The 27,211-nt window shown below is 29.6% G+C and overlaps 1 protein-coding gene and 1 long non-coding RNA gene across 2 annotated transcripts; both read left to right on the forward strand.

The window, feature by feature from the left end:
• The first annotated feature begins 1,623 nt into the window (after positions 1-1,623).
• LOC135266491 (uncharacterized) lies at positions 1,624-8,535 on the forward strand. The gene is made up of 2 exons (XR_010334574.1): positions 1,624-2,371; positions 7,571-8,535. It is a non-coding gene; the product is annotated as an uncharacterized LOC135266491 (long non-coding RNA).
• A 12,803-nt stretch (positions 8,536-21,338) lies between these two features.
• On the forward strand, positions 21,339-26,079 carry LOC660789 (protein odd-skipped). The gene is made up of 3 exons (XM_008198532.3): positions 21,339-21,872; positions 22,626-22,998; positions 25,582-26,079. The coding sequence occupies exons 1-3, from the start codon at positions 21,827-21,829 to the stop codon at positions 25,952-25,954; spliced, it is 792 nt and encodes a 263-aa protein (XP_008196754.1). The 5' UTR covers positions 21,339-21,826; the 3' UTR covers positions 25,955-26,079.
• Positions 26,080-27,211: the final 1,132 nt, after the last annotated feature.

The following is a 27,211-nucleotide window of genomic DNA, read 5'->3' on the forward strand; positions in this document are numbered from 1 at the left end:
GGAAGTTATGCGGTCAACGATTACACTAATAGAGCAAATGGGACAGAAGAGGCCAGATGAGGCCTATTCGGGCCGACAGTAACCAAAAAATTACTAAATCGGGTTCGTCAAAATCGGGGGCTTATTTTTTGATTTATACTTTTATTATACAGAGGCCTGGAAACGAAATATGGGCTAGTAGCAAGCACCTGCTTGCTTTGCATTTTTAGTCGATTAAGCAAGAAGTGTTTGTTTTGTGTTTTAAAATATTGTACAATTTGATGAAAACAACTTGCTACCAATGAAAAAATCATCAAGATTTCAATAACCGAAAACGTGTGGCAAAAGTATTTCCATCTCACATAAAATTGTTTGAAGATTCAAGTCTACGATTCGTAGTTTTTGAGATATTCGATCAAATATGATCGATTGAAATTGAAATTTGTTGGTCTTTTTACAAGTTAATTATCAATTTCTGGGCAAGATTTTGTAAAAATCAAGTCAAAATTGTGTAAATAGTTAGAATGAAACAACTTGGTCAAAATTTTTACTACCCACCTACCAGTAAAAAAATCACCAAAACTCCAATAACCAAAAATGTATATCAAAATTATTTCTGCCTGACGTAACATTGTCTAAAGATTTCAAATCCGTCCTCATTTTTGTTCTAAGATTAGTAGTTTTGAGGATATTAGAGGAAATATGGTCGAGTTAATTTTTCCAATCAACTTGTATCTAAAATAACAATTAAGTAGAAAAAAGGAGTACAGGTCGTATTTGATAAGTTTCTATTTTGTTTTATTTTTATTTTAGATATGAGTTGATTGGAAAAATTAACTCAACCATATTTCCCCTAATATCTTCAAAACTCCGAATCTTAGAACAAAAGTGGTGACAGATTTGAAATCCTCAGACAATTTTACATGAATCAGGAATAATATTGATATAAATTTTCAGTTATTGTAAGTTTGGTGATTTTTTATTGGCAGATGAGTATAATAAAAATTTTGATTAAGTTGTTTTATACGAATTATTTACTAAATAGTGACTCAATTGCCACAAAACCTTGCTCGGAAGTAAGATAATAAAAAGGACTGTTAATTAATTTTTATTTATTTTATTTTTTGTTTATATTTGAGACTGATGGAAAAATTAAACTCGACAAATATTTCGTCTAGTATTTCGAAAACGACAAATCTTAGAACAAAAATAAAAACAGATTTAAAATTTTCAAACAACTTTACATCAAATAGGGATAATTTTTATATAAACTTTTAGTTATTGTAATTTTGGTGATTTTTTAGAAGTAGGTAGGTAATGGGTATAGTAAAAATTTTGATCAAGTTGTCTTATTTGAATTATTTACACAATTTTTAATTGATTGCCACTACATAATTAACTAGCAAAAAAAAATAGAGGGCGTTTTTGACCAATCTCTATTTGTTTTTTTTTGTTTAATTTTAGTAGATTGGAAAAATTAAACTTGAGTATATTTTGTCTAATATCGCCAAAACTACGAATCTTAGAGCTAAAGTAAAGATAGATTTGGAATCCTCAGACAATTTTACATTAAATAGGGGTTATTTTCAAATAAATTTGCAATTACTGTAATTCTGGTAATTTTTTGTAGGCAGGTGGCTAAAGTAAAATTTTTTATCATGTTGTTTTATTAGAATTACTTAAACAATTTTGAGTCGATTGCAACAAAATCTTGCTCAGAAATAGATAATTACTAAGTCATTAGCAATAGTGTAATGTACCCATTATAAATATCCCTTTAACGTTATAATTATCATTATCATTAGTAAACATCTTTCATTATCATTAGCAAACGTCTTAAATTTAATTTGTATCATCTACATCCGGCATGTTCAACTTTGTACCTAATTACTTTACTATCTCGAGTCCACTTTTATTTGTACATTCTTCCGCTTATCGCCTTTCATCCCTCTATATATAAGAAATCATTTTTATGTTATAGGGCAGTCAGAATAAGTTAGTTGTTACTGTACGACCTAATGTCAATTCCAAATTCCAAGTTTTAATAAATTATAGTAGTAGTTAGAAGTAAAGTACTGGAGTTTCTCTTTCCCATCACCGGACCATCACAAAATTGGTGTCAGAAGTGGGATCGTAATAGTGCGGTTGGAAAATTTATTTCAAATTCAATTTGAAATTTCAATCAGCAAGTTTGGGAAACTTCGATTTGGGCTATCGTCCATCATCCAGTGGTGCAACATCCAGGTCTTCAAGGTTCGTGTATTCGTGCTACCTGCTGCATCGTCGCTACCATAGGTGACAAACGGCGATATTCAACCCCAGACGTGAAGGTTTTCGAAAATCGTGTGGTCCAGTGTAACATAATGGGATTCCAGCAGTTATCTTCCCTTGTGTAAGTGAATTTATTTGTTTGATGCCAACAACGAGATCTATGTCAAAACACAAAAAGGAAGCTACGACGAATTTAGAAGGAGCTACCGCGTCTAATCCACATTCAATCGGTTCAGAAGAAACTAACACGATTGATTCCGTTACGCCCAATTCGGATCAAAGTAGCCTCAATAATTTAAGTATTCAATCATCTAGTAATTTAATTAACCCTAACTTAAATCTCACCAACATGTCGATTTCACTAGAGTTAGCAGAAAAAATGTTAATTAAGTTTGATGGAACCAAATCAATGTTGTTCGAATTTATAGATAATTGTGATCAAGCTCATAATCTTGTTGGAGTTGCAAATCAACCACTTTTACTTTCAATTATTAAAACCAAATTAACGCATAACGCGAGAACTTTAACACGTAATAGAGAATTTACAAATTGGAAACAATTAAAGAAACATTTACTAGATTTGTATTCAGATAAACGTACAGTTGGTCAATGGCAATTGGAGTTAAATTCCTGTCGGCAAAATCACAATGAAAGTGTCGTTTCTTTTTCAAATCGTGTAGAAACATGCTACGTAAAATTAATAAATTCGTTAAGTGATAATTTAACCGAAGAAGTACGCAACGGAAACATTGATTTACTGCAAAATGAAGCTTTGAACGTTTTTATCACGGGATTAAATAAAGATTTGTCAATTTTAGTTAAAGCTCAAAAACCGGATACATTAGAAAAAGCAATCTCGATCGCGATTAACGAGGAACAGGAACTTAAATCCAAATACGAAATTCATAAATATCAAAACGTAAATAATAATTCGTCAAGTAGATTTTGTAATTATTGTAACAAATCGGGTCATAATTCATTTAATTGTCGGAACAAAAATCAACAACACAACCAGAACAAAAATTTTAATAATGTTCACCGAATTCAGAATCACACACATATCAATTCTCCAAGTACCAGTAATTCCTCAAAATTTAATCGTAACAATTTCCATAATAATAATTCTTCCTCTAAAATCCAGCCAAGATCTAACAATGATTTTCAAAGAAAATTCTGTAATTACTGCAAGAACAATGGTCATTTAATTAACGAGTGTCGTAAATTACAATATAACCAGTCGCGAAAGGAACAAAATAATAATTCCCGCATTAGATCTTCATCACAGTCCCTACAAAATTCAAACGGCAGTAATTTAAACTGCCCGGGCTCTTCGACGTTGGCGGAGAACTCGAGGACTGCCCACCAAATTTCCGCCGAATTGCAACATTAAACATTGCTGCTGTAACAAGTTATATTCCATTAAATATTGCTCAATTAAAAAATCATCCAGGTAAATTCCTTTTAGATACCGGTGCTGACATTTCGCTTGTAAAAATTTCTCATCTTAAAGGTCAAACTCATTGTTATGAAGACAATCTTATCACTCTGAAGGGTATTGATATAAACGTGACTCAGCATACGAAAACATTGTGCTATACTTATTTAGATTTCTATATCGGCAATCAGAAATTTACACATATTTTTCATGCAGTTCCCGATAATTTCCCGATTCCTTTCGACGGTCTTTTAGGTAACGACTTTTTAAAATCGTTCAACTGCCTAATTGATTATCAAAATGATAAACTATTTATAAATGATAAACATCTAGATATATTCCATTTAGAATATCCCATACGTGCGCAAATTCAACGCGATTACAAATCAAAATTTTCACAATCTAATTCTAATCCTCCATTAAGTCAGAACATTCCTGCTTACAATGAAAAATTTTCTTCAAATAAAATAAAAAACAATCAAACTGATTCAAATGTAAAATTTCAACTAGCTCCTAGAACAGAAACAATTGTAAAAATTAAAGCCATAAACGGAGAAATAAAAGAAGGCATTTGTCCAAATATTGATATACTTGAAGGCGTTTATCTCTGTCCAAGTTTTGTAAAGGTTGACAAAGATAGCAACATAATAACCTCAATTTTAAACACTACCGAAAAAATCGTTAATATTAAAAATATCGAAGTCACATTAGATCCAATCGATTATAGTGAAAATAGTGCGAATATTTCCTCATTACGTACGAGTACCTCTGATAATAATTTCAAATCAGAACGTTTAGAAAAAATTTCAAATTTATTACGAACTGATCATCTAAATTCAGAAGAAAAACAATCTTTACTACAAATTTGTCATGAATTTAATCATATCTTTTATATCGATGGTGACAAACTAACATTTACAGATACAATCGCGCATAATATTCCTACCTCATCGAAAGTACCAATTAACGCTAAAACATACCGATTTCCAGAAGTTCATAAAGAAGAAGTCAATAAGCAAATTAATCAAATGCTCGATGAAAATATTATCGAACCATCTAATTCACCATGGAATTCTCCTATATGGGTTGTACCTAAAAAATCAGACTCTTCCGGAATGAAAAAATGGCGAATAGTTGTCGATTATCGTAAGCTCAATGATATAACTGTCGGTGACTCATATCCGCTTCCTAATATCTCTGAAATTTTGGACCAGTTAGGACATTCAAAATATTTTTCAACAATAGATCTAACATCAGGTTTTCATCAGATAAAAATGTCTACAGAAGATGCTCCTAAAACTGCTTTTTCTACTCACACAGGTCACTATCAATTTAATCGTATGCCATTTGGATTAAAAAATGCACCAGCGACATTTCAACGATTAATGAATAATGTTTTATCTGGAATTCAAAATAACCGTTGTTTTGTTTATTTAGATGACATAGTAATTCATGCAGATACTTTAGAAAATCATAATAAAAAATTAAGAGAGGTATTTCAAAGACTATCAGAACACAATTTAAAAATTCAACCAAACAAATGCGAATTTCTACGTCACGAAGTAATGTATTTAGGACATAAAATCACTGATCAAGGTGTTAAACCTGATCCCAATAAAGTTAAAGCTATTTCAGAGTATCCTATTCTAAAATCACAAAAGCATGTCAAAACATTCCTTGGATTAATCGGATATTACAGAAGGTTTATTCCAAATTTTTCTTTTTTAACACAACCGTTAACCAAATTATTAAGAAAAAACGCAGAATTTATTTGGACTAGTGAACAACAACGCGCATTTGAAAATTTAAAATCAATATTAACCAATGAACCTTTATTGCAGTATCCAGATTTTACACAAACATTTTATTTGACAACGGACGCAAGTAATTTTGCTATCGGGTCAGTTTTGTCGCAAGGTGAACCTCCTAATGATTTACCAATAGCTTACGCTAGTAGAACTTTGAATAGGGCCGAATCAAACTATTCAACGACGGAAAAAGAACTTCTTGCTATTGTTTGGAGTGTAAAACATTTTCGACCGTACCTATATGGTAGAAAATTTAAAATCATAACTGATCATCGTCCATTAACGTGGTTATTTAATGTGAAAGATCCGGGTTCTAGATTAATACGTTGGCGACTAGCATTAGAGGAGTATGATTACGAAATTCTCTATAAACCAGGTAAATTAAATAAAAATGCAGATGCCCTCAGCCGAATTCCTCTAGATAATCTGTGTGTCAATCATTTCCGAACTGAGGACGACGATGAATCATATGCGAATTTCTTAAAAAAAATAAGAACAACTCTTATCACCAATGATAATATTGAAGAAGTTAATGGTAATATTATCGACTCAACCGATAACATCTGTTTATGCATTTCAAAGGATCTCGAATGTAAGGAATTAGTCCAAATACAAATAAAAGAGAAATTTACTAACAGCTATCAAATGTTACAAACAGAAACTTTAAACGTCAACGAAGTAATCAAAATACCAATAAATTCAGCAAATAACAAAAATATTTACTATATGATAACAAAAGAACATTATTGGGAATCTATATCATACGAAGATTTGTTTAATATTTTACAAAAATTAAAAAACCGATTAATTGCTGATAACGTAAAATCCATAAGCTTACCTAAATTAAACTCTTCCTTTGATAAACTCCATTTTCACAAAATTCGTTCAATGATAAGATACATTTTTAGAAAAACTAACATTAAAATTTACATACTTTCAAATGAAATCGTAATTCCGAACACTCAAGAAGAAATTAAGAAGATTTTAACGGAATATCATTCAAATCCTTGTGCTGGACATTCGGGCTTTCATAGAACCTATAATCGAATCAAACAATATTATAAATGGCCACGAATGAAATCTGATATCAAGAATTTTATAAAAACGTGTGAGTCATGTCAAAAAAATAAATTGGTTCGAAAGAAAAGTAAAGAACCAATGGTGATTACAACAACAAGTGAAACTCCTTTTGAACGCATATTTTTGGACATAGTAGGACCGCTACCGTTATCAGAAAATGGTAATAAATTTATTTTGACATTGCAGGATGATCTTTCTAAATATTCTCAAGCTTATGCAATTCCAAATCATGAAGCAGGAACAATTGCTAAAAAATTAGTTCACGACTTTATTTGCAAACACGGTATACCTTCAACAATTGTAACTGATCAAGGAAAAGATTTTACCTCAAATTTATTAAAACAAATTGCAAAACTGTTTAAAATTAAACAGATAAACTGTACGGCATACCATCCCCAATCTAATGGTGCATTGGAAAGAAGTCATCACACTTTAGCTGATTATTTAAAACACTACATTAGAGAAAACCAAACAGACTGGGATGAATGGTTAGATTTTGCAATGTTTTCCTACAACACAACAGTTCATACTTCAACCAAATATACACCTTTTGAATTAATTTTCGGAACTAAAGCAAATTTGCCTACAAGCATAACAAAATCTCCTGAATTTAAGTACACTTACGATGACTACATGGATAACTTAACTTTAAAACTGCAAAAATCTCACGAAATTGCGAGAAAGCACATCTTAGATTCAAAAGAACAATCTAAAAAATATTATGATAAGAACTGTCAAAACCAAAATTTTAAAATTGGTGACAAAGTATTCCTATTAAACGAACAATCAAAATTAAATAGGTCAAGGAAACTTTCTCCAAATTATTCAGGTCCTTATGAAATTACAGAAATTAATTCACCAGTAAATTACACTATTTTGATTAAAAATAAAAAACATAAAGTTCATAGTAATAAATTAAAACTTGCTTATATTTAAGGCATTTTTATACTATTTTTACTTATCAATTTTTATCACTAATTTTCCTTTATTATTCCAGGCAACTCATTCTGTCTATCAGCTTATTAGCAACACTTGAATACGCACAAATCACCGATCAACAACAGTACACCGTAACACCGATTAACCATTTCTCTGGTATATATTTTGAACACATAAATAATGTGAAATTTCAAGAGACACATTGGCAAATAGTATCCTACCTCGATATAAGTTCATTAGAAGATAAGTTATCGTTCATTGATCATGCTTATAATCAAACTTTGCATCTTTGCCAAAGTAATCAACATTCATTAATGGCGTTATGTCAATCATCGTTAAAACTATTAAAACATATAGTACCTTATTTGCATAAATCAGAAGTAGATCTCAAAAATCTTATTAATAATAAGAGAACTAAACGCGCTTGGTTAAATATCGTTGGCGATGCTCTAAAAACTGCTTTTGGTACACTTGATGAAGCAGATGCTAAATATTATAATGGAATTATAAATCAGATAAACAAAAACGAATATAATTTAGGCAAACTTTTAAAACAACAAATAATGGTAGTAAATTCGACAATAGCGAACTTTAACAATACCATCACAGATTTGAATAAGAACTCCAAAATTTTTGAAGAAAATCTTATACAAATAAGTAACTATTCCCGTAAAATAAACAATAGGTATCTTGCATTAGAATTAAAACAAAATTTAGACGAACACTTTTCTTTATTAAATCTAGTTATTACAACATTACAAAACGAAATAACGACCGTTATGGACACGATTTTACTTTCTAGATCAAACATTTTACACCCTTATGTCATAACACCATTTCAATTGATCGAAGAATTGAGTAAAACAATTCCACATTTACCTAGTTCATCTACGTATCCTTTACCAGTTAGCCGCGAAAATGCACACAAATATTTAGAATTACTCACAATCAAATGTTTCTTCACCGACAACAGAATTGGCTATGTTCTATCAATACCTCTTGTAAATCGAAATCAATTTAATCTTTATAAATTAATTCCATTACCGGTTTTAGACAACTCAACCTCTTATTATAAATTTATTTTACCGTCATTCAATTATCTAGCAATCTCCGAAAACCATAATTTGTATTTAGGTTTAAATGAGTTAACTAATTGTCAAAATTTAGATGAATCAACTTTTATTTGTGTAACTTCGGAACCTTTCTACTATACAAATTCTAGACCTATATGTGAAACCGAACTTTTAAAATCTCCTCTCAATATCCCAATAAATTGCAACATAAGAATTATAACCTCTCGCTTAGAAATTTGGCATAAATTGGATAAACCGAATACATGGATTTATATTTTACCCAAAAGAACTGATATCGCCTTAAATTGCTTTCAAATGTCACACATAACCCTTTTCTTAGAAAATACTGGAATTTTAAAAATTAACTCAAATTGTAAATTATACACAAGTTCCGCAACTTTCTTAACCGATAAAACAATTCGTAATAGTACACACAATGCTGTTGTACCTCAGTTAAAATTAAATGACGATTGTTGCATTAATTTAACTAAAACAAAAAATTTTTTCTTTAAATCTATTACCTATAACACCTACTAATCTTCACATCGACACATTAAAAGAAGCAAGCCATAAATTACAAGATATTGCCAAATCAACAGACGAATTATTATTAAATAAAGATTTAACTTTCTTCCAGGATACTAGTTATACTAATCATATTTTTCTTTTGATTTTCGTAATTTTCATAATATTCTCATTATATTCGCTGTCCAAATATTGTAAGAAACGTCACTCAAATCACTCGATATTTAATCTATGTAAAAAATCATCATCAGCTCCATCTTATAATGTAAAATATGATAGTTCAGCAGGCTCACATTCAGAATCTCATTCATCAGCAGTAGATATAAGTCCGGTTGCGCCAAATACATCGTCATCACTACCAAAATTAAGAACCGATAAATCGTATTCTTAATTTTCTTTTACGGAGGGAGGTGTAATGTACCCATTATAAATATCCCTTTAACGTTATAATTATCATTATCATTAGTAAACATCTTTCATTATCATTAGCAAACGTCTTAAATTTAATTTGTATCATCTACATCCGGCATGTTCAACTTTGTACCTAATTACTTTACTATCTCGAGTCCACTTTTATTTGTACATTCTTCCGCTTATCGCCTTTCATCCCTCTATATATAAGAAATCATTTTTATGTTATAGGGCAGTCAGAATAAGTTAGTTGTTACTGTACGACCTAATGTCAATTCCAAATTCCAAGTTTTAATAAATTATAGTAGTAGTTAGAAGTAAAGTACTGGAGTTTCTCTTTCCCATCACCGGACCATCACAATAGCAAAAAGAATTACAGGGCGTTTTTACTAATTTTTATTTGTTTTTTTTAATATATTGAAAAAATTAAACTTGATTATATTTCGTCTAATATCGCTAAAGCTACGAATCTTAGAGCTAAAATGAAGAGAGATTTAAAATTCTTGGTAGAGATAAAGAGTTTTGGTGATGAAAGTCACACGATTTTATCGTTGGGGTGTTTTAGAAGCGGCACAAAAAATCTCGAGTGTTTCCCGAGCCAAATATTGTCTCAATTGACACGATAACAACTCGATTTTCGTTTACTTTCTCTGAGACCTAGGAAAGTAAAACTCGAGTTCAGGTAAAGTCGTAAAGGGCGCACGACTCGCTTTGTGAACAACGAATGCCGACTTTTACAAGCGGTAGCGGCAGAATTTGCTATCCGCTATAAATTCATAAATTTATTGTCGGAAGGCTGACCCAAATTGCGAGCATGGCCTAGTTTATTATTCGGAATTTGGCTTCGACACGTTATTTTTTTTTAATCAGTTTGGTAGAGAAGACCGGTAGAATGATCAATTGATGAGTGATTGAGAACTGTCTGATTGCCTAAGTATCGATAGAGTTGTTTGGGACGGTTTGTCATATAACGATAAAAAATATAAATTGCCACTGAACTACCCTTTTCTCGCCATAAAAAGAGTTATAAAGTGAAGGTTGATGGTTTGTGTAAACAGTTAGAAAAAACGGTTACGGTTCCGAAGTAGAGGAACCCTTTCAAAGTGAAACGGATTTTTTGCTGTTTCTGCTCACTTAGAACTGTTTTGAATTCTTTAAAGTTGAAAATAACTGTTACTTTTAGATTTTTTTCCCAAAAGTGTCCGATTGATTTAAACTGCTGAATGAATTGAACACAGAAACTATATAAAAAACAACGCCCAATTTCGTGAGAACAAGAATTTTTGTTAAGAATTACAAGTATTCGACAACAAGAAAAAACCTACAGAGTATGTAGACAGTTTTTCACGAAATTACTGCTTTGTGGACAAGAGATTGACAAAACAACCCCAAAATTTAATTTATTTATAAATTTTCTTGAAAATTAAGATAAAGTGAGAAAAAAACATCGACCACTAAACAACTAAAACGGAAAAAATTACTCACAATAAGAACTTGAAATGATGAAAACTGTACAATAACACACGAAATGCACGTAATTTTTATCTCATTTTACCTCAACAAAAATTAAATTAAAATTAAATTATTAGTTTAAATTAAATTTTAAATTAACAATCTAACCAGAAATAAATTAGAAATTTTTGGTTGATTTTGTTAATATTAATTCTCTTTATTATTTTCTCTTAATTCTAATAATCTCGTAATTTGAATCAAAAACTACTAGGAGTTGAATTAAAATTTTCTAGATATTATTTAAAATTTGGATTTTTACTCAACTTTACTCGTATTTTACGAAACTGTAACCAAACATAGAAAACAAATTAGAAACAGAAAAGCGAACTAATTTGAAGGCTTACTACAATTACTGCAAATGGGGACAACAGACGATAACTCAACATACTCGTATGTTTATTCTAAACAAATCTAAAAATTAATTTCTACTTTTTGTCTTTGAAGGTTGTTAAATTCAACAATTTCACTTACTCGGTTGAATATTTACATTAATTTTATATGTAATGAAAAAACGAAAGCATAATGATTTATTTTCTCAAAAACTATTAAGTTTGAATTTGTTAAGAGTGGAATATGTTTTTTAAAATCATTAAAAATCAATGTTTCAGTTCAAAAACTGTTTGAGGGCTGAAATAAAGCGAAAGTATAATGGTTTTCTAGCAAAGTCAGCAATTTTTAAGGTAATTTTTGACGAATGTGTGTACAATAATTGAAAGTTTAGCTGGAAACCATTCCTAAACGCTGAAATATGATAAAACCAACAACTTTTTTGATCCAATTTAGTAATTTTTCGGGCTTATCAAAATTTCAGAATTAAACGGCATTTTTATTTTATAGACAAACTTAGACGCTCAAAAAATTAAAAACATTGTTTTATTTGTGAACAAATTGAGTGATTTTTTTGGTTTATTAAAAATTTCTGGATAAAACGGCATTTTTATTCTGTAGACGCAGTTAGACACTCGAAAAACTAAAAACATTGTTTTATTTGCAAACAAATTTTGTGTTTTTTTAAAAAACATTATAAAATAGTTGCTTTTCAGATTAAAAAATATGTTAAATAGCCCAAAAAAACAACTAAAAAGTAAAAAAAATTAGAAATTTAGAACAGCTTGTAAGTTATGGGTAATTTTTTTTTCATTGCTTTTGAAGAATATTGAAAAAATTAATTTCATAATCTTGCTCATATTTAAAGATTTTGGTCTATATTTGGTTTAAAAAGTTGAACAATTTTTAAATACAGTTTTTAAATAAATAAATTTCAACCAATAAAAACTGAGAAAGCTGAAATTTTTACTAATACTATTTTACAGCAAATTTAGCACTTAGATATTTTTTATCCTATTTGTAATTTTTCATCTTGGTTAATCAAAATTTTGGAAAAAAACTGCATTTTTATTTCAAAAACGTACCAAGTACTAAGTAAGAATCTGTATGTCATACTCAAAAAATGAACATGAAAATTATAATGTCGAGAAAATTTGGTGATTTCTTAAGAAATTTCGTAAAATAATTTTGTTTTTGACTCAAAAGCGTGCTAAAGTATCTAAAAAATTACAAACTAATATTATTTGTCACTATTTATTTGTTTTCAATTTATCTTTCTGATGGCTCAGAAAAATTGCATAAACAGATATTTTTTTTCAAATTACCACAATAATCTTATTAAAAATATACTTAAACAGACTTGGAAACCTTTTGCGTTAGAATTGAAAACTAAATTAATAAAATGCGTTAGAAATAATGAAAAGTTCTGTTCAATTTCTACTCTTTCTGCCTTCCAAGAAATTTACTTTAATTCTTCATTAAGTTGTAATACTTCTCTAGATTTTTCTTAATTTTTTTTATTTTTTAAAGTTTCTAGAATTTATAAATTATTATATTATGAATTCTGTTCAAAATTCTTTGCTAAAATTATGTCGTAGACTGTCCTCAAAATTACTTTATAAATTTTTCTTTTATACTCTCCGAATTCTCTTTTAAAACCATAAAATTCGTTTCATAAACCAACAAATGAGTCACAAAAATTCTTCCAGCAAATTCGCCACTTTTTGTGTAATTTTTGACAAATTTTCATGAAATATTTAAAGATTTAAAGCTGAAAAAAGTATACGTATTATTAAAAACCAACAACATTTGTGATCTAATTTAGTGATTTTCAGTCCTGTTTATCAAAGTTTTTGAAAAAAAAATTATATTTCTCTCTATAATATCTATAGGGCTCTAAAAATTAAACAAATTGTTTAATTTTCAAACACATTTGGTGCTTTCTTGAAAATATCGTGTGATGTTAATTACTTTTCGACTGATAAACGTGCTAAAATGCCCCAAAATATGAAAAATAATGTCATTTAGTAAAATGTGGACAAATATTTGTCTTCAATTTATTGTTCTGATGCTTGAAGTGAAATTGAACAATGAACAAAGATCGACAAAATAATAAATAATTAAAACAAACTTACGTTGTGTTATGCTTCAAAAACAGTAACATATAAAAAATGGCTTAGAAATTCGGCAGAAAGGTTTTTATTTTGTTTACATATCTTATTAATTCTTGATGTTTTCTGTCCTAAAAACGGTTAAGTTCTGATACTAAAAAATTAAAAATCAAAAAAATCTGAAAAATTAATTTCGGATGTAAGAGTTAAAACAATAAAAAATCGTTGATAAACTAACAAATCAGTCACAAAAATTTATAGCAAAAGAAATAATACAATTTTCCAGCAAATTCGGTAATTTTTGACAAATTCTCATGAAATATTTGAAGATTTAAAGCTGAAAAAAGTATACGTATTATTAAAAATCAACAACATTTGTGATCTAATTTAGTGATTTTCAGTCCTGTTTATCAAAATTTTTGAAAAAAAAATTATATTTCTCTCTATAGTATCTATAAAGCTCTAAAAATTAAACAAATTGTTTAATTTTCAAACGCATTTGGTGCTTTCTCGAAAATATCGTGTGATGTTAATTACTTTTCGACTGAAAAACGTGCTAAAATGCCCCAAAATATGAAAAATAATGTCTTTTAGTAAAATGTGGACAAATATTTGTCTTCAATTTATTGTTCTGATGCTTGAAGTGAAATTGAACAATGAACAAAGATCGACAAAATAATAAATAATTAAAACAAACTTACGTTGTGTTATGCTTCAAAAACAGTAACATATAAAAAATGGCTTAGAAATTCGGCAGAAAGGTTTTTATTTTGTTTACATATCTTATTAATTATTGATGTTTTCTGTCCTAAAAACGGTTAAGTTCTGATACTAAAAAATTAAAAATCAAGAAAATCTGAAAAATTAATATTGGATGTAAAAGTTAAAACCATAAAAATTGTTTCATAAACCAACAAATCAGTCTCAAAAATATATGGTAAAAGAAATAATACAATTTTCCAGCAAATTCGGTAATTTTTGACAAATTTTCATGAAATATTTGAAGATTTAAAGCTGAAAAAAGTATACGTATTATTAAAAACCAACAACATTTGTGATCTAATTTAGTGATTTTCAGTCCTGTTTATCAAAATTGTTGAAAAAAAAATTATATTTCTCTCTATGGTATCTATAAAGCTCTAAAAATTAAACAAATTGTTTAATTTTCAAACACATTTGATGCTTTCTTGAAAACATCGTGTGATGTTAATTACTTTTCGACTGAAAAACGTGCTTAAATGCCCCAAAATATGAAAAACAATGTCTTTTAGTAAAATGTGAACAAATATTTGTCTTCAATTTATTGTTCTGATGCTTGAAGTGAAATTGAACAATGAACAAAAATCGACAAAATAATAAATAATTAAAACAAACTTACGTTGTGTTATGCTTTAAAAACAGTAACATATAAAAAATGGCTTAGAAATTCGGCAAAAGGTTTTTATTTCGTTTACATATCTTATTAATTCTTGATGTTTTCTGTCCTAAAAACGGTTAAGTTCTGATACTAAAAAATTAAAAATCAAGAAAATCTGAAAAATTAATTTTGGTTGTAGGAGTTAAAACCATAAAAAATCGTTGATAAACTAACAAATCAGTCACAAAAATTTATAGTAAAAGAAATAATACAATTTTCCAGCAAATTCGGTAATTTTTGACAAATTTTCATGAAATATTTGAAGATTTAAAGCTGAAAAAAGTATACGTATTATTAAAAATCAACAACATTTGTGATCTAATTTAGTGATTTTCAATCCTGTTTATCAAAATTTTTGAAAAAAAAATATATTTCTCTCTATAGTATCTATAAAGCTCTAAAAATTCAAACACATTTGGTGCTTTCTTGAAAACATCGTGTGATGTTAATTACTTTTCAACTGAAAAACGTGCTTAAATGCTCCAAAATATGAAAAATAATGTCTTTTAGTAAAATGTGGACAAATATTTGTCTTCAGATTATTGTTCTGATGCTTGAAGTGAAATTAAACAATGAACAAAGATCGACAAAATCTGAAACCCAAACAGGTGAATTGTCCCAACACCCGTAAAATATAAAAATCGCTTCATTAGCCACGCTGTTAGCGTCACCCGTCCCCATTTCGCCCCACAACCCTGGTGATAATTTATTGACAAGTCCCGTCGTCGGCCACTTTCCTCCTTAAACCGACCAGACGTCGATCGAGCCATGTGTTAGGCCCTCATATCAGTAAAAAGTACTTGACACTTATCAACCACCGCCACCCTTCCCACCGAAAATTCTCATTGCAACGGTCCGGGGATGCATCACACGCGCCCTTAAGCAAACACAAGCAAAGGTGTGTTATCACTGCTACCATATAACCGTGATAGCGGCCCCTTTCAACTCGCTTTGATATCGCCGCGAATTCTCGGTGAAAATTCGTTGGCGCGGCAGGTGCTGGCCCGAGTGCCGTATTGTTTCAAATTAGGGCTTCTTGCGAGCGAATCTGCACCTTGCTCTGAATTATTCATTTCTTGTGGGCGGACCGCACCACCTGTTCGTGGACTACCTGCCCTCCGAGGAGGAAATTCCAGCTTTGCGAGAGACAATGCGTTTAACCGGAAACAATATTGACACACTAATAGGCTCATTTATGGATTTCCCGGCTAAGCAGCTCGTTATTTGCAAAATATTGATTTCTTCTCGGTAAATAGAAGATAGACAGATAGAGGAGCACGTTCGTGCTGTTTACACACCGATTATCGCTCGGTTTAATTTTTTTTTTCGAGTTTTGAGGCCTTAGGGCTTACGTGAAGGAGCAACATGTGGGAGCTGATTGATTAGTGTGAACGCCCACATGGCCGAGCACTTACATAAACAAATTTCGAGATAGTAGTTCCTTTATTTTTACATTTTTCGAACACATTATTAATTTATGTATAAACGCAGTTTTTGAGAACTTTTGCTGATCCATGGTGAAAACCAATAAATTGAATCGAATGATTGGAACACGATATGATTTTACAATTTTTGCGTTATTATTAACGTTTTTCATACAAAAAAACGCAGTTACTGAAGTTACATTTTGAGTGTATGCCAAATACGGGAATATTTTAGCGACTGCAAGAGGACTATTTTCCTAATATTTTCGCCCTATTTTAATTAGAGTTTTTTTGGGAGAGTTGGAACACTGAACGTCAAACCGAGCCAATTTTGTATTATGTGAATAAGGTATAAATTTCTATCCTTTTTTGTTAAAATTTTTGTTAGTAACTTATGTCAGAGGTTTATGTCGAAAATAATTTCAAGGTTATAATTTTTGTCAAATGCATAAAATGACATAATTTCACGTCAAATTTAATCAGGGACGTAGAAAACGTAGAAATTTTGGGATTGCTATTTAAAAAAAGAAAATAATTGAATACTTACCAATATTAATGTTCACATTTCTGAAATTTTTCGATATTTATTTTAATATTAAATACATAACTTAAAACATACTTCAATGCTAAAAATTGCTTTTCTTTCAGTCACAATTTTTAGTTAAACATCTCGTCCCAAAAATTGGTCATCAAGAACCCTTCATATTCCGTGTCGTCATTTTAAATTTTCTAAAAAATGATATTGAAGGTGTTCTCGTATGAAAAACGTAACAAAATCGTGAATTCCCAATAACTTTATAATTTGAAACAGAATCTTAAGTTCACGTAGATGCTAAAGGCGGCCAAGCAGCGACAGGTTCAACTTTCCAAAAAATTAGAACCAATTTTGGGTTCAAGTACCTACATATTTTATAAATGCATAGACAAATTCACAAAATCTCATAGATTTTGTACATAACATTATTTAGACAATCCACTTTTCCAAATGCTTGTTAATAATAAACGTAAAACTTGTCAGGAAAGGTTCAATTTCTCTCTCTTTCATCGATGATTACCACTTCTTAAAGTTAAGGGAAAAATGTTTATGATGAAGTTTTTAGACGTAAAATTCTTGTACTTGCAAAGAAATCTCTTTTAAAATTTGGAGTTCATATAAAAAAACAGTGAATTGACGACGACTGCCAGTTTAAACCATTTCTAAACGCAGTTGTTGACGAAAAATGGAAACATTTTTTAACAAATTTATTTGACTTTTCGCCAAATTTCAAGTGTAACACCACTGATTTCTATCTCAGTTTGTTTTTTTAAACATTCCAACGGACGTAAATGAAACAAAATTTTGAAAATTGACATTCAGTATCCCAACTCTCTCTGTATAGGAACTCTAGTAGGTACGATTCGAATTTTGTGAATTCTGGGGTGTGGAAAGAAAAAGTAAATAAGACGGGTTTGTCTGTTGGCACACTTGAAACGTGGAGATAAATAAATCACTTACCAGTTGGCGAATTGTGATAAGGAAATTAACCTTTTCTGAAGTAGAGTCGAGGATTCCGAATCTGTTTTATTGTTTTATCTCGAATAAACAAACTTTGACATATGGGTCAAGATTGACTCAACTGGTGTGTTTCTGCCAAATTGATTTTTCGTTCGTTTTTTGTAGAATTACTACATCAATCTGGCCAATTTCCTGTAGTTAAATTTTTCTTGGAAAGAATAATCAGAAGGTTACAACATTTTAAGTCTTAAAGTATTAGACTAAAATTTTGGATTTCCAACCAATTTATTCCTATTTTTACAACTTTAAAGTTGTGTAAACTTTACTGAAATAATTAATAATAATGTGGCGGTCAATAAATCATTATACAGGATCGCTAAAAAGTGTGGTTACAGCTAAATATTTTCAGAACGGTTTAACAGAGCACCTTGAAATTTTGGAGGCAGTTAAAAGTGTTTAAATTCTATCATCTTATTTTTTTCAGTTTTCTACCATCATTTATTTTGAAAATGCAAAGCTAACTTGATTTTTTTTTGCTACGAAGGGTCAAATTTAATGGTTTCTAAAAGATTATTTTTTTCTAAATTTATTGAAGTAACATGAATGAACCTACTTATCATAATTTTTATTAAAAGATAAAAAAAATAAAAAATTAATTTTGAATTTCTGAATGAAGTTATTAACGATCTGTCACTTGTCTATGAGCCAAAAATTAAACTTGTGTGCAATAATTGGTTAAACAATATTACAGTTAAGTGAAACTGAGCGTATAAAAGAATTTAGTGGAAATCATTTTGAACATCTTTTGTAGCTTAAAAATCATCTATTTTGTGTTTAATTTTTTTTTATTAAATGTGTCATTTTCAGTTACCTTTTTACTAACTTTTACTAATTTTTTTGTCAATGTTTAAGCGGCAAACAGCTAATGATAGATAAGGACAATTTTTACAAGGCTACTAAAATTTTACATATTTTAAAATTTTATTAGTTACATTTTTTTATTATTATTATTATTATTTTTCTATTAAACTAAGGTAGGTATGCATGCTGCATGATACACCATAGAACTTTAGAAAAATATAAAAAAATTTAATATTAAATTTGACTCTTTTTGCTTCAAAAAAATCAAGTTAGCCTTGTATCTTAAGAACAAATGGAGATAGAAATAGGTTTCATAATAGTAACTTTAATTGGTGCTTGTGACTTTGTGTACTAGTCACATTAGTAAATAAAATGATAGTAATTTCGGAGACAATTTTTTTAATGTGTTGGAAATGGAACGATGTTGATTATAAAAACACATCATTTCAAAATATTTTGACTTACTTATTACCTACATAATCGTAAATTTTATTTGGAACATATTTAATAAGCTTTTATTTTTTGTTTTAAAGTTTCATATTTTTTGGGTTTTATAATTAAGTATATGTAGGTTAAAATTGTTTAAATGTTTTTATAAATTATAATTTTATATTATTAATATTAATAATATTAATTTTATAAATTTTATAAATGTGGCTGCTCAGTTTTATAACGTAAGTGTTTCAATATTTCATTTATCAGAAAACAGTTATTTGGATAATAATTTGGAAATGAAACGTTTATTGAAATAAATTTTCCTTTTTTCTGGATCTTTTGTCGTTCAATAATTCAATTGTAATCAATAAATACAACATGGTTATTGAGTTATTGAGTCAATATTTGATCATCACTGAAAAATGTTTATGGTTTTCAATAAATTTAAGTACTCGTAGGTACGATAAATTATATTTTAGAGTGTAATTCGTAAAATGAGCTAATTATGAGTTATGATTCGACTTTGGATGGTTCTAAATTTTTTAAATTTACTGTTTTAACTAGAATTATTTATCACTTACAGTATTTATTTTTAATATTAATTAATATTATTAAGTTTGTTTTAGTACTTTTCTTTTTTTCTTTTTATTAATTTTTATTTATCATAAATTAGGTGTTCTCTGCTCCTACTTTTCGATCGCCTCATTCTCAGACCGGTTCTGATATATTATTTTTTGCCATTTGTTTGTTTGTACAAATTTTTAGATAACAATAGGCATTCGCAGTTTTATTGTTTTTTTCATAGCTTTAGGTTCTGTTTTTTTAATGTTACAGAAAGTGTCTCAAAATTATTCGTTTTTTTAAGATTTCTAGTTTATAAAAATAAACTAAACTAAACTACATCTAGGTATCATCGTTATCAGTCATTATTTGCAAGTTTGGATCTACACCTTTTTTAACTGTAGTATTTAATAGAACGGCAACATGTTAAATAAACTTCTCTAATTCAGTGTAACAAATTTAATTTTACAAAACATTAGATAAAAAATTTTACTTGAGAAATTTTTTGTCTATTATCTAGAAGTTGTAAAGTGTATTATTTCAGAAAAAGTAAGTCGATTCATATTTGACTATTTTCCACTAAATTTCAGAAAAGACCAGAGTAGCAAATATCTAATAAGAAAACATCACATGTATAGAGTAACAATAAAAGACACGAATTGTTACAGCTTCTAGTTTTAATTATAAAATGAAGCTGTTACGTAAGTTAAGCAAAAAACTTAATGAAAATCAAAAACATTTAGTTTTAATTTTCTGTGATCTACCTATTTTGTAATTGTAAGATTTAATCCGGAAAAAAATAGAATTTTATTTCTGGATTAGGACAAATAACGCAATCTCTGAAATAGGTACCTACATTTAATGATTTCTAAAATTAAGTTTTCAAATTTGATTTAAAAATTACAATTATGTAGGTATTCTGCCCAATACATTCCAATTTATGAAATTAAGATAATACACATATTCTAAACTGCAACTGAAAAAAAGTTTAGTTTTAGATTTTCCTGGCCTCTGCATGGCCACATTTTTCAGTAAGAAACTTAATTACTTCATAAAATTGGCCAACAATTACCAAATTTGTCAAGATCGGAACTTTGTGTTTAATTTTTTAACTGTTTAGACGTTTTTGCAGTTTTGTTTGCAAAAAATTAAGTCATAAAATCGCTAAATTTGTTCGAAAATAATGTTAATCTTTATTTTTTTGAAACGTTTTAGCTAAACCTTCAACTAGTTCACAATAATTCGTCAAAAATTGGCCCAAAATATTTTTTGGGACTAAAATTTCGTGGTAAATGGTTTTAATTCTGATTTCTTCGAGTGCCTAATAACACGTTCTTCTGAGTTTTGAGATTTTCTTACTAAATTATATAAAATATCGTTTTAAACCTCGTCTCATCTTCGATTTGGTCTCTGATAGGTGATAATTATTTTTTTAAAAGTACCTATGGATGTCAATAGTTCAAGTGATTCCGTTTTTTATCTTCGTATGATAAAACTTCTCATGTAATTTATAGTTCAGTTCTTGTTTTTCTGTACAGTAACTGACAATACAATAGAAGCATTAGGTAGGTACACTACTTGACGTGATACTATTTGTTGACTCAAAACTGATAATAATTACCTAGGTACAAGTATACGCTTTCAAATGATAAAAAAATAGTTCTAGTTCCACCAAAATGTATTTTCCCGTAGATTATGTGGAATTAATCAAATAAGTGCAAAATTATGTCGCCTTGTGTCAACACATCCAATTCTTGTGAAACCCAACTGTCTTTACTTTTCAAAACCTTCCGCAAAAAAATCCGTGAATCATGATCAAAAATAGACAAACAGTCTAATAATCAGGTTTACTCTTCAAAAACACCGCTCAATTGTGTCACACCGATCAAAGCCACCGCTTTCGTGTAATATTCGAAAACTCCTCGAGTTGTTTTTGATCTCGCCGACTTTATTGCCCGATATCGCTATTTGAACAGTAGCTCTCCTATCGATCAGATATCCCAATTCCTTCACCCTGCACCAACCCTGCGCAAGTCCACCACCAGCGAATAGCACACCTCCCATTTAATCACAGAGGCGGGCCCACCAGACCCCCACTTTCTACCCCGCTGGACACCGAACCGATCAGTTCTTCACCGAGTGTTGCAGTGGCAGTGACAAAAATGAACATTAATCCCGCTTACGACGCCTACCAGATGCCCAAGACCGGTAAGTCACCATTACTCACCCACTCGCGAAAAGCCACTTACTTCGGCCACCACATAAGCCGAACTAGGGTAGGCGCGGGTACGTTTGGACAATTACTCCAAGTTTTCCAAAAAATAAGCGTTTTGAACAAAAAAAGATACTAACCTCCTGACGCACCTTAAATTATTTTCAAGTAGGTACACTGGATGTTTTCGAAGGCTACAATATCCATATAATATAAACTCATGTTTTTAAAAATGAAACATATTATAATTTTTAGCCCACTTTCCCCTAAGTGTCTTTTCAGATTACTCAAAAGATCTTTAACTTTGAACATTAAAAAATGATTAACTATTGTTTCAGTAGTCGCAAAGTGAAATTTTCAGCTAATGATAAGTTTAATGTCAGTTTTAGATCATTTAGATATTCTAGTGAAATAATTAAAATTTTACTATTTATTTTATTTAATGATTTTTGATGTAGTTACTTAGATTATTAATGTTATTATATGTATTGGGAGGCAAAGATAAAATATAAAATATTCTTGATCGAACCAGTGTTCAAATCTGCCCCACCCGACCCTAGAATTTTCCGGGTTATAGAATATTTTTTTTTAATTAAAATAATTGAAAAATGTATAAAACTAGTTTAATTAAGTGGATTTTTATTGTCTTTATTTTTTTATTTATATTTTTTTTTGTAAAGTAAGCCGAAATCGCTGTAACAAAAGTAAAAAACATTTTTATTGAATTAATTAATGATTGTTTTTTAAAGGCTTTGTCCGGCAAGTCAAACAGGAGGCTGACAGTACTTCGCCCCTTTTGACGCCCCCACACAACCCCGCCTATTCGCCGCCCCCGAGCTACTGCGATCCGTGGTACAACCCTTATTACTACCAGTATTTGCAAAATGCGGCCCTGTATCACAAGTTGCAATTCAGGGGGCCCCCAAGGACCCCCCTTCAGCCTAAATTAGTGGCTGGGAAGCTCAAACCCAAGCGACAATTCATCTGCAAGTATTGTAATCGACAATTCACTAAAAGCTACAACTTGTTGATCCATGAGAGGACACATACGGACGAAAGGCCCTACTCGTGTGACATCTGTGGGAAGGCGTTCCGGCGTCAAGACCATCTGAGGGACCACAGGTAAGAAAAGAATATTTTAGCTTCTATTTTTTAATAGATTTTTTTAAAAGTACAGTTTAAATAACTTTTTATTTTAAGTACTATTTAAATGTATTTTCAAGTAAAAATAGGTGGATTAATATTGTAAGAGGAAGTTTAAAACCAACCACAGTTTATTTCATCCCCTTGCTGCTAGCTACCCCTATTTTAAATTTTTATAGTTGTACCTCTTACTTTTTTAAATGTTTTTGGAAAGTTGTTGAAAATCTTTAGCTAACTCCAAAATTAAAAAAGTGTCCACTTGGTTTTGAGTTGGGGTTGATTTACTTTTGAAATATAAATTTCCGTAATTTTCGATTTTAATTTAATTAAACAAAAGAAAGTTTGTTTAGACAAAAAAGTACTATCGTCTATTATCGTCTTTAGTTTTCGAGTTAAAAACAAGAGTTAGTAAAATATTAAAAAATCATGTTTTTTATTATTGAAACAAAGACATTGTTAGGGATTTTTTTACGAATAATTTAATAGTGTTGTCAACGATTTATTTTAACCATTCGTTTAGCAGAAATAACATGAAGTTCTATTTTTTATTAATAGGAATTAAAGTTGGCTGACATTTTTGAAAAGCTTATTTTTTTCTGATGTGAAAAATATTACATTTTTAAGTTAAAAACTCACTTTTTTTAAATATGTTTAAATAACTAAAAAATACGTTATTTTTTCCTGTTTTCAAGTGTTTTAGTATGATTTTTAAACAATAACTGACTTACTTGGCATAATTTTGCCAAATTTTGCTAAAAACTGGCCAAATATTTTATTATTTTAACATTTTTTGTTACTTTGCAATATTTAATAAAAAGTTACTAAATTACATAAAAATCGATATTTTTTTTCTTTTTTCTTGTTGGAGTGATTTAGCTCGTGTTATACGTTTTTTCACAACCTTTCGTTAAAATTGAACGAAAAATTACTTAATTTATTTTAAAATTATCTTACTTAAGTGCCACAGCACACATATTTGCAAAAATTTTACTTGACATGTAGAAAAATGTCTCGAAAATAACGAAAAATAATTTCTATTTTTGTAGATTTATCTGGTTTTACATTTGAAAAACTTTTTTGGAAATTTGGTGTAAAAAAGTTTGTTTTATAAGTGAAAAACATTTTTTTAATAAATGGTTTTAAAATTCTTATCTAAGGAACGGTAAATACAAGATTAAAAAAAAAAAAATTTCGCATATTTCGCTCAAATAAGTAAGCCAAAAGATTTCCATTTTGCAAAATTTTGCTGAAAAGAGATGAAAAATTACTTAATTACTTGAATTATTTTGAGTTCAAACTCACTTAGGTGCTTTTAGAAATTTCTCTCTAAACGAAACAATAAATTTTCAAAAGTTACAATAAATTTTATTACAGTTATTTTAAGCTGAAGAACATTTTTTTAAGTTAAAAACTCACTTTTTTCCGCAAAATTTTGTTTAAATAAATAACTAAATAAACTTTTTCCTTTTTTGTTCTCAACCAAAAACACACTTATTTCGCATAATTTTGCTACAACATTTTTAACGTTTCTCGTTCTTTTTAGTGGTAAAACTGATAAAATCATCACTTTACAACAGTTAATTAAAAATTACCAGATTACATAAAAATTTAAGTTTAAGACGTGTTATACGCTAAATTTTTTTCGCATATTTTCGTTAAAATCTAACGATAAATTATTTAATTAAGTAATTAAAAATTACCTCATCTAAGAGCCATAATCTCACATATTTGCCAAAATGTATTATAAAAATTTTCCGAAAATAACGAACTTTCTCTTTGAATTTGGCTGTTTTTTGCAAAATTGGAGTAAAAATCCAACCAATCAAGTAATTGTTTCATTAGATTTAGCTTGTTTTCTAAGTAAAAAGCAATTTTTTGTCAAATGGCCCTAAAACTTTTATCCAAGAGACGGTAAAGACAACATCATTATTTTTGTCTTTTTCAATAGGCTGAGCACATTTTTAATTTAAAAATTTCGCAAAATTTTGAAAATTTCTCTCAAATAAGTAAGCCGAAAGATTCCTGAACACTATGAAAGATTACTTATTATTTCGTCCAGAACTCACTTACTTTGAGAAATTTCTAATAAAACAATAAATTTTCAATAAATCTCGAAAGTTAGTTTTTTAATTATATTTTATATTTGAAAATTGCTATACATGCAATTAGTTAAAAATCATTTCGTATTAATTTTTTTCAATAGCCTTAGCACATTTTTAAGATAAAAACTCACTTTCCTAAATTTTGTTTAAATAAATAACCAAAAAATACTTTCTTCGAGTATTTTAGAACGATCCTCAACCGAAAACTCTTTTATTTCGCATAATTTTGCTACCACAGGCCAAAAATGGCATTCTTTGTTGGGAATAATATTTCCGCTTGCTTTTTAGTGATAAAAATCATCACTTTGCAACATTTTATCACGAGTTACCTAATTACATAGAAAATTACTGTTTTTTTAGCTTGGTTAGGGTGAAATTATTCTCGTAAACTTAATTAAGAGCTAAAAACTCGCTTATTTTTCGATTTAATTTTAAACTGTTGTTATTTTATGAATTCCAGGTACATCCACAGCAAGGAGAAGCCGTTCAAGTGCACGGAGTGCGGCAAGGGCTTCTGCCAGAGCCGGACTTTGGCGGTGCACAAAATCCTCCACATGGAGGAATCCCCGCACAAGTGCCCCGTGTGCTCGCGCTCGTTCAACCAGCGCTCCAATCTCAAGACGCACTTGTTGACCCACACCGAGCGCCCCCTTGAGTGCACCCTCTGTGCGCAGTTTTTCGCCAGCTACTCCGATCTCAAGACGCACGAGGCGCGCCATTGCCCCAAGGTGGAGGAAGTCGTCCAGCCCACGACGTGCCTCGATTTGACCAAGAAAAGTGCAAGTCCCAAAGTCAAGCTGGGGTTCAGTATCGAGGACATTATGAAGCGATAAATGGATTGCGCGTTTGTTCAGCCAAAGATGACGCTACCTCTGATTTTCGATGAGACTGAGGACGAGTTACCGTGTTGTTGTTGTACATAGCTTTGTGTAAATAAATATTTATTTCCTTGATTGAGGTTGATGGGTTTTATTTGATAAGCGATGGGGACACGGATTGATAATCGGGCTGTTGACCCCGATTGGAAAGTAATTATTAAAGGCGGGTTCAATTGTCGTAAAGAATTCGGGTGTTTTCTCTCGACTGAAGAAGTGGGCAATAAAAACGTTTACAGGTTTATGGGCTTTTATTTCATGTAGGAAGGCGACAGTCAAAACAGATGGTTCAGTTATGGGAAATAAGACATTATTTTAAGACGGGCTACGGTTTTTACGACAAATGAACAAAAGATTGAAATGTCGTAGTGACGTATAGGTAAAGTTGCGTGAGAAACCGTTTATCGCAATTTTAGTTTTCTGGGACGTGACTTCATACACACACAAATTATGGCTTTTGAAAATAACTTGAAATTGATTATATGAAAAAACACAAAATGTAAAAGTTCTCAGAATTAAAATTAAACCCAGATAATTTCAAATTACGCAGAGTGTAAATTTATTCATTAAATTATTATCTAATAATAATAATAATAATAACTTATTTATTTTCAACAAAATAACTAAAAAGAAGAAAAGCAAAAAACTAATTTTAAATTTTGCGCACCATTAAATTAAACCTAAGCCTCAAAAAACTGAAATACAAGATTTTTTTGGAATTAAAAGAATGAAAATGAAAGTTATAATTACTGCTAGTTTCGTTAAAATTCCTACACATTACAACAGCGATTTTAAATGTCTTTTGATCATGTTTTAAATTTTTTTTATTAGTTGATATTTCGTCCATTTTTTGTCATTTTATTAATAAATAATGTTTTGATAACTCTGATGAATAAAAGTGTCACTTACTTTCGCATAATAAAACTTAAAAAAATCAACAAGCTCTTAATTTTTTTCAGAATTTTTGTTTTTGTCGGTAAGAGATTTTTTAATTTATAAGTTTTGCTTTACTTTCTGTTCAAAGTAGGCTGTCACGGTGAAATGAAGTTGGCAACATTGCATAATGTGGTGACAGAAGATATGAACATTATCAAACCTCATATCTAGTTTTTTTACTTTATGTATTATTATTGAATTAATTTTGTTAATGATGTGTAGGTGGTTCGAAAAATCGCAGTTTAGGACTGACTTTCTAGATAAAATAATTTATGATTT

The sequence above is a fragment of the Tribolium castaneum genome, chromosome 6 (assembly GCF_031307605.1).
Source record: "Tribolium castaneum strain GA2 chromosome 6, icTriCast1.1, whole genome shotgun sequence".
In the NCBI taxonomy this organism is placed as follows: domain Eukaryota; kingdom Metazoa; phylum Arthropoda; class Insecta; order Coleoptera; family Tenebrionidae; genus Tribolium; species Tribolium castaneum.